Here is a 12,285-nt window from a genome sequence, read left to right on the forward strand (position 1 = left end):
TTTGCATGTCTGCATGAGAACTGAATCTTCCCTCAAAAAAAGACTAGAGAACCTTTCAAATACAAATTAAAATGAAAATCTATTATAAAAATACTTAAATGGAAGAAAACAAAAGATATTTCTGAGACTTTATGAGAATACAAATTGAACATAATAGTTTTTTATAAAACTTAAACTATAAAGATAAGCAGTTTGTTTTCTATTTTCCTCCCTAGTTTTCCTCCTCCCTCCCTTCCATCTTTCCTCTCTTCTCTTTTATCAAAAAAGCCTAATAAAACAAGAACTAGGCAAGAAGGATGTGACTCAGTGGTGGACTTTTCTTTTGTGAGCTACTGTGTTCTATTCCTCGTTCTAAAACATATATATAGTTTTTTGTATGATATATTATATAAAACTTGTATTACATATATGTAAGATTATAGTTTCGAAATTTTGTACCAAATAAAATTAAAGCTAAGGATCACAGGATCAAAATTTTTAAATTATACAGTAAATCAGAGATTTCAATAAACTAACATCTTTTAAACATTGTAATTGTTTTTAGATTTTATGAGGATGAAAATAGCTGGGTTGAGGACCTTCAGTTCTTATGGGGTCCTGCATTACTTATTACCCCTGTCTTGAGGCAGGTAGGCATTAAAATTTTAATTCTACTTGTTTGTTGTAGAGAACTTTATATATTCAAATTCATCTTAGTTACAAATTAGTTAACAGTTTACTAAAAAGAATATTTCAAGAAGTAAATGACAACTTGAATTATTAAAGAATGATAAAATTGAAAATATACAAAGATTTTACAGAGATTTATTCTTTTCAAATAAATGATATGAGGTTAGGGAGATGAAAATACATGATATTAGTATTTTAGAAAATGAATCCTCATATATTTGATGATAATCAACTTTCACTTTTGCCTGTTCTTTATATTTTACATTATATAATCTCTTTTATTATAGACAAAATTCATTGCATTATCAAGTAAGTTTTAAGTTTGAATGAAATTTATATGGAACTGTAAAAATACAAAAAAGTTTCCTTGGCAATGAAAGTTCAAATTATTATCTTACATGAAATTTTAGTTTAGTGTTGAGTATATATATATATATATATATAAACATATATCTATTTCTTCAATTTATATTTTACCCTGTGTTATTTCAGGGAGCAGAAATTATGAATGCATATATCCCTGATGCCACTTGGTATGATTATGAAACGGTAAGTAATTCTGATAAAAATAGACTTAAAATTTTTATTTTGTAAGATAAATTTTTATTTTGTACATGTAAACTCAGCTGCAAATATACAGGAAATCTATTTCAAATATATCTACTATTGTTTTTTGAAAAACTTCAAATTATTATATGATAATTACAAATTTGAGATCTGTATACAGGTATACTTGTGTTACATGTGATTTATATGAGCTTATTTTTTAATATAAATATATTTATTGCTTTTAAATTGTCAAAATGGAATGTCTGGAAGAACTTTAGGAATCATATTTATATGCTTTCAATTTTATTCATTAAAAGAAACAATTACTGAATATTATATTCCTGCTTTATAGATTACATTTGAAAACATTTCATTGTTATCTAGAAATGATAAGATAGCAGCATTCATACACACCATACTTTTAAAATCTGATGACCAACACTTTTTAGAAACTAACCAAAACATTTTAAGAGAATATTAAATTTATAAATCATTGTTTATCACATATTTGATAAAGTATTTTTACAGGAAAATACATTTGTTTAATTGGCAGATATCAAAATCAGGCTGATTTATACATGCAAAATGTGAGCTTCCACCATACAACATTGCTAGTTTTAGAAAAAGTGGCTTACAATTTTTTTTTTAATTTTATTGAATCACCATGAGATAGTTACAAGCTTTCATGTTTAGGTTACAATCAAACAATGATCAAACACCCATTCCTCCACCAGTGCACATTCCCCACCACCAATATCCCTGATACATGTTTAAATTTAAACCAAAATGATAAAATGGAAAATAGAAATATAAATAAGCATATTATACATGATTTGAAAAGAAAAATAATTTTTCATTGCATTTACAGTTTACTTAAAAATTGTTTTTGAACCACATGTTCAATGTTTACTCCTGACTCTGTGCTCAGGGATCACTTCTGGCTGTTCTGGGGGACCATATGGGGTGCAAGGCATCAAACCCAGACAGCTGTGTATAAGACAAGTACCCTCTCTGCTCCAGAGCTTATTTTTCTACAGCTTCTTCAATGTACTGAAAAGGTTAACTATAAATTAGAATATCACAATACTATTAACTAGGCTGATAATAATTGCTCATAATAAAAAACTATAAATGCATAATTGTTTGAAAAAGTACTAAAGTTACTAATAACAAAACAATATTTTGACTTTTTACATTAGGGTATAAAACGACCCTGGAGAAAACAACGTGTTGATATGCCTCTTCCAGCAGATAAAATAGGATTACATCTTAGAGGTGGTTATATTATTCCCACTCAACAACCTGCTGTCACTACAGTGGCAAGGTAAAAGATCATTAACTGAAATATAAAATATAATTCACTTTAATAGTGCATAATATTTGAATTAATGATGACATATAGTAGTATTTACAAAGTAGATTTATATAAATGCAATGCAAAAATTAAATCAAACTTTAATTTTTGTGGGGGAGGGGGTAATAAGTTTGGGCCGCACTTGGCAGTGTTCAGGGCTTCATCCTGGCTCAGCATTCAGAGTATATGGGGTTCCAGAGATCAAACCAGTTGGGTTCCTTTCAAGAGCCAGCACCCTGCCTATCATACCATCTCTTCAATCTCCAAACCTTATCATTATTTTAATATTTTACAGAATCAAAGATCATTTTTACTAGAAGATAGCTCACATATGGAGATAATTATTAACTATAAGCATTATCACTGTCACTCTCATCCCATTGCTCATCAATTTGTTCGAGCAGGCACCAGTAATATCTCTCATTGTGGGATTTATTGTTACTGTTTTTGGCATATCGAATATGCCACGGGTAGCTTGCCAGGCTCTGCTGTGAGGACGAGATACTCTCAGTAGCTTGCCGGGCTCTCCGAGAGGGGCAGAGGAATCGAACATGGGTCAGCCACGTGAAAGGCGAACGCCCTACCACTATCAAGTCTTTGGGACATTGTTAGTATACTGAATTGTGTGTCTTAGGCCATAAGTTTGATCCTTTCTCTGACTTGTCCTCTGAGCACGACAGGTTTAGTCCTGGTGTTCTGGAGTGTCTCTGGACTCAGGCAGCACCTCGTGCTGGGCCCAAGAACTGATGAAATAGTCCAACCCAACCAGGTCAAGTGCTTCTGGGAATAGCTTCTAGACCCTCCTGATATCTGTTTTTGAGTCCCCTCTCTGATAGAATCAAAATACCATGAATTACATCTTCATAATTAAAGAAATAAGGGTAATTATAAAGTACTTCCTCTGCAAAAATGAATTAAAAATCTGTAAAGAGCATGTATGATAGATCCTCACTATTAATGAAATCTGAAATACTAAAATAAGTTTTCATACTCTCATGATAAGCTAGTAAATAGTTTATCATTTTGTATTTTGTATTTTTACAAAAATAAGCATTTTGTATTTTTAATACATAGATTCTCATTGTCTTATTTAGTTTAAATTGATGATGATAAATTCTACTTAGTAAAGATAGAAACAAAGTTGTTCAGTAAGAACAAAAGAAAAAAGCTCCAGAAATATTTAGAGTAACAGTAAAAAAAAAAAAACACAGAAAAATTCTGGTGCTACATTTTGAGGCATTTCAGATACAAGAGCACAGAAGATATCATAATTGAACCTATCTGCATTGTAGCACTGTCATCCCATTGTTCATCAATTTGCTCAAGCGAGCACCAGCAACATCTCCATTGTGAGACTTGTTATTACTGTTTTTGGAATATTGAATACGCCACAGGTAGCTTGCCAGGCTCTGCCATGCAGGAGGGATACTCTCAGTAGCTTGCCTGGCTCTCTGAGAGGAACGGAGAAATCAAACCCAAGTCAACTGCATGCAAGGCAAATGCCCTACCCACTGTGCTATTGCTCCTATATATTTTCTCAGATTCTGCAAAATGTCAATAGATAGATTAAACATACCTGCTTATATTTTCTTAGTAACACTGAGAATATCTGAAATTAAGTTACTTACATTTTCTTCCAACTACTGGAATTTAGTGCTGGAAATATACACTTATGACAGCAATTTGAATTTAGTCCCTGCCAAAATAGTTGTTTGACCCATAATAACTGCTAATTACTCTAAATATTTGTTGGAATGAATAATTCTGTGTTCTAGTAATTCATTTTGATACTTTAGCATTTTTCTTTTAAATTTGATTATTCTTAAAATAATACTTGTATTTTGGCTCTGTTTTGAACAAACTAAGTGTATGATTTTGTTGAATAAAACTTGGAGGAAATAAATTCTATATGAAGTAATAGCCTGGACTGTAGAATCAAGTAGTATCATTTTAGGTTTAATGTTTTATAGAAGAATATAACTGAAAAAATCCAACTGCTTAGTCACATCAAATTTTATCTTTCTTTCAAGTAGCAGCTCATTTTCACAACTGAATTATGTACATAAGATTATTTAAAATTTCACTGAATGTAGTAAATATCTCACTGCTCTATACATTATTTGCAATATGTATTATTCAAGCACGATACATTGCAGTCTAGGGTTATGTCCAAAAATGCATATTTCTTTGAGAATTCATAAAATACATTTTCTTTTTCTTACATGAAATACATTTACTATAAAATTTAAAATGTTTGTGTATACTATCCTTGAAAAATTCAGTATTGTATTTTTATTCTTATTTCTATCAGTGAACTGGAGCAATAGTGCAGCAGGTAGGGCATTTGCCTTGCATGCAGCTCACCTGGGTTTGATTCCTCCGTCCCTCTCGGAGAGCCTGGCAAGCTACCAAGAGTATCCTGCCCGCACAACAGAGCCTGGCAAGCAACCTGTGGCGTATCCAATATGCCAAAAACAGTAACAACAAGTCTCACAATGGAGATGTTACTGGTGCCCACTCAAGCAAATTAATGAACAATGGGATGACAGTGATACTGTGATTTCTATCAGTAATTTTCTATGCTATAAATCATGTTACTTTATGAATAATAAGCCTGAATTTTATTAGTTTTATTAATATCAATTATCTAATGAGAATGTAGCCCTGCAATCTTTATAAGTTAAAACGAAGTTATAGGATTCACATCTTATAAATACATTTTTAATGTAATATGCAACCAAATTTACTTAACAGCCGGAAGAATCCTTTAGGACTGATCGTTACATTAGCTGATAATAACACAGCAAAAGGAGACTTTTTCTGGGATGATGGAGAATCTAAAGGTATGTCTCAAAGCCATATGCTTTAAAACTCTAATACTGATGATAAAAAATTGCCTTTATTAATATAATGTTGCTTTAAAAAGTCATGGATATTTTTTAAAAGTTTTTTTTCTAAAATGTCTTTTATTTTAGATTGCTTTAACACAATTAACGATTTGCTTAAGTTGCATATACTTATATTGATCGGTTCATTGTAAAAACTTTAACAAGTATAGATTTTGTGTGTATGTTTTAGTGTTTGGTTCATACCTGACAATGCTCAGGCTTAATGCTGGGCTTATGCTCAGAAATCTCTCCTGGTGGTGCTCCGACCATGTGGACTCTTGATAATCAATTTTTTTCAATGTATGCAAGGAAAGCCTACTGGACTATCGCTCCAGCTTCAAGTATAGTATTTTATGAAGTTATTTGTGATAAAACATTGAATTCAGGATTGGAGCTAATATACAGAGGGTAGGGCGCTGCGTTCCATGCAGCAGAACCCTTTTGATCCCCAGCACCCCATACGGTCTCTAACCCACCAGAAATAATCACTACTGAGGTTGCAGAGCCAAGAGTAGACACTAACACAGTCAGGTGTGGCCCCCCCAACCAAAATCAATCAATAAATATAACTATAAATCCAAAGAAATAGTAATAACTCTTTCATAGAGCCAAAATTTAATTTTATTTTTGTAAAGCCTAAATTAGATGAAATAAAATATTGTTTCTAAATGTCTTTTTTGGGTCACACCCGACAATGCACAGGGGTTACTCCTGGCTTTGCACTCAGGAATTACTCCTGGTGGTGCTCAGGGGACCATATGGGATGCTGGGATTCGAACCCGGGTTGGCCGTGTGCAAGGCAAATGCCCTACCCGCTGTGCTATCACTCCAGTGCCAAATGCTTCTAAATTTCTTCCATGAGCCCTAACCTTGAGAAGAACTCAACACAACGGGGAATTCTAACAATCAGCTGTATATATTAATATGCAGCTATGTTATGGTAAAAGTCGCTAAGTAAGATAATTTTAATATCACTTAAATTTAGTCATTTAAACTTAAACTCATTTGTTTAAATTTAATCACTGAATCTTTATCTCATATCTCTTAGAAAATGTATCTTTTAATTAAAATCTCTTAGGTACACATGTTACCTATGCAGTTAACTCAAAATTATAGCTTAGCCTCTATTTTTTGCTCACTACTCAGATTAATATCTTATGTATCTGGAAAACATAAAACAGCCAGATATCATTAACACAAGAAATACTCTATGCACAGATATTCAGTCTGTCTCTCATCTTTTCAGATCATATTAATTTTATTTAGGAGTGGTGAAGACATTATTTTTCTCTTTCACAACCTTAGGATTCTCTTGGTCTAATTTGAACTTCATTTTTTTATCAGCCTCACCACTGTTGTCTCTCTCCCTTTCTTTTTTTCTCTTTCTCCCTTTTCCTCCCTCCCTCCTTTCTTCCCCTCCCCTTTTCCTCTCTTTCTCTGTTTCTTCGTCTCTCTTGCACTCTCCCTTCCTTCCTTCTTCCTTCCTTCCTTCCTTCCTTCCTTCCTTCCTTCCTTCCTTCCTTCCTTCCTTCCTTCCTTCCTTCCTTCCTTCCTTCCTTCCTTTCTTCCTTCCTTCCTTCCTTCCTTCCTTCCTTCCTTTCTTCTTTCTTTCTTTCTTTCTTTCTTTCTTTCTTTCTTTCTTTCTTTCTTTCTTTCTTTCTTTCTCTCTTTCTTTCTCTCTTTCTTTCTCTCTTTCTTTCTCTTCTTTCTTTCTTTCTTTCTTTCTTTCTTTCTTTCTTTCTTTCTTTCTTTCTTTCTTTCTTTCTTTCTTTCTTTCTTTCTTTCTTTCTTTCTTTCTTTCTCTCATTCTCTCTCTTTCTTTCTCTATCTCTTTCTTTCTTTCTTTCTTTCTTTCTTTCTTTCTTTCTCTCTTTATCTCTTTCCTTCTTTCTTTCTTTCTCTCTCTCTCTTTATCTCTTTCCTTCTTTCTCTCTTTCTTTCTTTCATCTTTCTTTCTCTTTCTTTCTTTCTTTCTTTCTTTCTTTCTCTTTCTTTCATCTTTCTTTCTTTTTCTTTCTTTCTTTCTTTCTCTCTCTTTCTCTCTTTCTTTCTCTCTTTCTTTCTTTCTTTCTTTCTTTCTTTCTTTCTTTCTTTCTTTCTTTCTTTCTTTCTTTCTTTCTTTCTTTCTTTCTTTCTTTCTTTCTTTCTTTCTTTCTTTCTTTCTTTCTTTCTTTCTTTCTTTCTTTCTTCTTCCATTTTCCCCACACCCAGAGTAGTGCTCAGGACTTATTACTGGCTCTGTCCTCAGGGATCAGATCTAGTGGAACTCAGAGAACTATATGGGGTCTTGGGTATTGAACCCATGTCAGTAAGGTGCAAGGAAAATTTCTTACCTGCTGTATCCTCTAGCCACTCAATTTTCAATTTTAAGGATTTTGATAATTCATTAACTCTTTTATTATTCAATAACTCTTAAATTTTCTCTCTTATTCTATTTATAGTATATCTTATAAAGCAATGTTTCCCCAAGTGGGTCACCCTCCTTCATATTATTGGTTGGAGCTTTGTGTGAGATAGTACAGTAAATAGGCACTTGCCTTATGCACAGCAGACTAGGGTTTAATTCCCTGCACTCTGTGTGCTCCCAGAATTCCACCAGAGGAATGATCATTGATTACAGAATCAGGAATAAGCTCTGAGCACCACCAGATGTGAAGCAAACACACACACACACACACACACACACACACACACGAGGATAACAAAAGAAGAACAAAGAAAAAAAAAACCTATAATTGATTGCTTGTGTTATTTTGCATCAGTAGCCTGGTCTTTCCCACCATGGGGTTGCGCTCTCCAGTGTGCAGTGACCCTCTGCTTTCCCTTGTCATTAGTCCAGCACACTAGCCTTACATCTTCTCAACTTCTCAATAATGTGAGCACATGTGGAGGATCTTGTCATAAGAATGGTTAATGACCATTTACTACATTAAAGATCAGTAAGGGAAAGCTAAAAATTCAGGAAAGCTAAAAATTTGTCAAGTGAGCAATTTTGTAGACATAACATCTCTAATGGTGGGATGTGGGATTAATTTCAAATATTTACTTATAAAATTATTTCCAAATTTATTTATATCAAAATTTGAAATTTAGATTAATAATTTTTATACAGAAAATGTTTAAAATATTGACATAGGATTAATCAGTGATGTACTATAGTATCTATATGTTTATATACATTTAGATTTGGAAGGAATAAGTTACATTCAATTTAGATTTAAATTTTTCCCTAAGAATTAAATTTAAAATGTTGTCATTATAGTTTAGGGTTACAATAGTGTTCAAGTTTATGGTATCAATTCAGTTTTACTGCACACCACCAGGATGTACATGCCCTTCCACCCATTCTGTGAAAGGCATATCTGGTCTGATTTTGATTCTCTCCCTCCAATAGCCCCATGGTTTGATTGGCAATTATGGTTTTGTTGCACACAATTATATGTTTTCACTATCCATGTGCTCCCTAGCCTATGCTATGTTCGTGTTAATTCCAGTCAATCTATTAATTCTTCTCACACACCCCCACCCACACACCCCAGCATTCTCAGTTCTCTAGTTCAAGGCTTATTATTGTTTTATATTAACAATAAATTTGATTTTCTAAAATCTATGACAGATGAATGGTATCACATGTATTGGTCATTCTTCTTCAGGTTTATTTGATCAGCATGATATCTTTAAATTCCTTCAACGATGCTGCAAACTGCATGACTTTATTTTTTGTTATGGCTGCATAGTATTCATATATATGTGTGTATTATATACATTTACACATATATGCATACTATGAAACAACCTAGTATTTATATATGAATTATTTATATGTACATATATTGCATATGTATGTCAGTTTTTCATGATTCCTCTGTTGTTGGACATTTGGGTTACTACCTTATCCAGGCATTGCTACTAAAAGCTGAAGTGAGCATAGATGTTCATATGTCTTTTTTTAAATGATGCTTTTGTGTTTGCAGGGGAGAGGGCATAGACTCTAAGAAGTGGGATAGCTGGGTCAAATGCAAACTTCTTTCTTACTTTTTATGAGATATTTCTATGATATTTTCATAGGGGATTGAGAAGTTGACATTCCCAGCAACAATAAATGAGGATTCCTTTATCCCATATATCCAGCAACAATTCTTGTGTGATATATATACCATATATATAATATATATCTCACATAGATATATAAGATATATATGACAGCTTTGAAGAAATTTACTATGCAAAACATTTCCTATGTTTATTTATTGGAACAATGAAATACCAAATAAACTTATTTTATATTAAATAGTAAGAGTAGGAATTGATATATTTTAGTTGATTCATTAGTGTATTTTTAAGTATGTATTTTGTAACTTAAAAAGAAGCAAGACAATTAACTAGTATATATTAACCTGATAACTTCATGTTTTCTTACCATTTCAGATTCCATAGAACGTGGCAACTATATATTTTATACATTTTCTGCTTCAAATGTAAGCATTCTCTTTTGATACACCATTTAATATGCTATTTTTTCTTCATTATAGATTTTAATTTTTGTAATATTATCACCATATTTTCTATTAAAATTAGATTAAAATTTAATAATTTATGTGTTATATATAAAATATAGGAAAGGAAATTACTTCTGATAAAATTGATTCATTAAAACCTTCATAGTTTTTTTTTTTTTGGCTTTTTGGGTCACACCCGGTGATGCACTGGGATTACTCCTGGCTTTGCACTCAGGAATTACTCCTGGTGGTGTTCAGGGATCCTATGGGATGCCGGGAATTGAACCTGGATTGGCCACGTGCAAGGCAAATGCCCTACCAGCTGTACTATTGCTCCAGCTTCCTTTATAATTCTTAAAATAAGTGCTATGTTATGTATAAGTAACAAGTTGTAGGAGCACAATAACGGTTTTGAAAATTTTTAATATGTCACAGAAACATTTGCATGAATTTGATGTGGGAATAAAAATCTTCTTTACAATGCTAATTTTCCAGTAAGTAATGGTGATCATTTTTATAGAAGGTGCATTTCTTGACCATTTAATTTTTATAAAAACCAAGATATTACTGACTTCAGACTTAAATAAGAAGTCTGTATTTCTCATTTATATGTATAATTTATATACATATGTGTGTATATATACATATAGATATAGATGTCACAGTCTTTCATCATTGCTTTGTTGTTCAACATTTGGGTTGCTACATTATGAGTTTCACATGAAAATTAATTTTATTTATTTATTTATTTTTTAATTTTTATTTTTTTAAAAATTTTATCACCATGTGGAAAGTTACAGAGTTCTCAGGCTTATGTCTCAGTTAAACCGTATTCAAACACCATCCCTTCACCAGTGCCCATATTCCACCACTAAAATCCCCGGTATACCCCCCGCCCCCCACCCCAACTGTATAACTGATGAACCTCACTTTATTTTCTCTTCACCTTGATTACGTTCCATATTTCAACGCAAAACTCACTATTGTTGTGGGAGTTATATCCCCAAACAAGATAACCCTAATAAGGAGGCAATTGATAATTAGTTTTCCATTCAAAGATTGTATGTTTTCAGGTTTTAGAAAAGGTCGCGCGGCCGCATTAGCAGCCGCGCAGCTCGGATCTGTCCCAGTCCCAAATCCTGGAGCCGTGTTAGTTGCTGCTCAGTGTCGCCAGGGTTCCATCTGGAGAAGGTGTGCTGGCGGCACCTCCTCCCTCCGGCCCCCCAGTGTTGCTGGCCCCGATTCGGGTCCGGAGCATTGTCCGGGCCGCGTTGCTCACCAGAATGCCTGCCGCTTCTCTGTGGATTGTCACATGAAAATTTCAAGTAGCTCTGAAAAATTCTTGAAATATATACAAAAATTTTAACAATTTTTAAAAATTTAAAAAGAGTCATCTAGTGAGTTTTTTATATATTGTACTTGGGTGTGAATTACTCCTACATATGGCAGAATATATGCTTGGTTATTTTTAATTTTCACCACTGTTGTTATTGTATCCAGTGGTTTGTATTCAATGGTTTTCTACGTGCTATTAAAACATTCTGTATTTTTTTTTCCAGAACAAATTGGACATTACATGTACACATTCATCATATCAGGAAGGAACAACTTTAGCATTTGAGACTGTTAAAGTCCTCGGTTTGACAAAAAACGTTACACAAATTGCAGTGGTGGAAAATAATCAATCAATTGCCCATAGCAATTTTACTTATTTTGCTTCCAATACGGTAAATATAACACTTTAACATATTTTAACTAGAATTCTATAGCATTTAACATTATATAGCTATTCAGATTCTAGATTAAGTGTTTTATTTTGAAGACTATATCATTCTTTTCTATTTAGCTATTAATTTTAGGTTGTTGTTCCAGTATGTATGGCAGCAATAGACTCATTATTCCTCTCTGTCTCATTTTATCCCAGATAAAAATTATTTGAAACATTCTAAATGTTCTATATTTAATATCTTCTTTCCTGAAATCTACTTATCTGTATAAAACACAGATTCTTAATGGTTTAGCACTGTGGGTAAGGCGTTTGCCTTGAGCGCCGACAACCCAGGATCAATTCCTCCATCCCTCTAAGAGAGCCAGGCAAGCTACCGAGAGTATTCAATATGCCAAAAACAGTAATTAGTCTCACAATGGAGATGTTACCAGTGCCCACTTGAGCAAATCAATGAACAACGGGACAACACTACTACAGTGCTATTTTTAAACTATTAATATAATTATTTTTTCAATCATTCTCCTTCCTTTTACAAACGATTACAGTCAGAGTCCTTTTTGTATATTTTACCTTCAATATTTTTGATTAATATTTTCT

General features: G+C 32.8%; 1 protein-coding gene across 1 annotated transcript in view; it reads left to right on the forward strand.

Annotated features, from left to right (window-relative positions):
* The window catches only part of SI (sucrase-isomaltase), a 74,529-nt gene that overhangs the window by 40,477 nt on the left and 21,767 nt on the right, over window positions 1-12,285 (forward strand). Inside the window, 6 exon segments of the mRNA XM_055127725.1 lie at window positions 545-629; window positions 1,162-1,218; window positions 2,418-2,542; window positions 5,327-5,415; window positions 9,889-9,938; window positions 11,519-11,686. Coding sequence (XP_054983700.1) covers window positions 545-629; window positions 1,162-1,218; window positions 2,418-2,542; window positions 5,327-5,415; window positions 9,889-9,938; window positions 11,519-11,686 — 574 coding nt within the window.

This window comes from Sorex araneus, chromosome 2 (assembly GCF_027595985.1).
Source record: "Sorex araneus isolate mSorAra2 chromosome 2, mSorAra2.pri, whole genome shotgun sequence".
Lineage (NCBI taxonomy): Eukaryota > Metazoa > Chordata > Mammalia > Eulipotyphla > Soricidae > Sorex > Sorex araneus.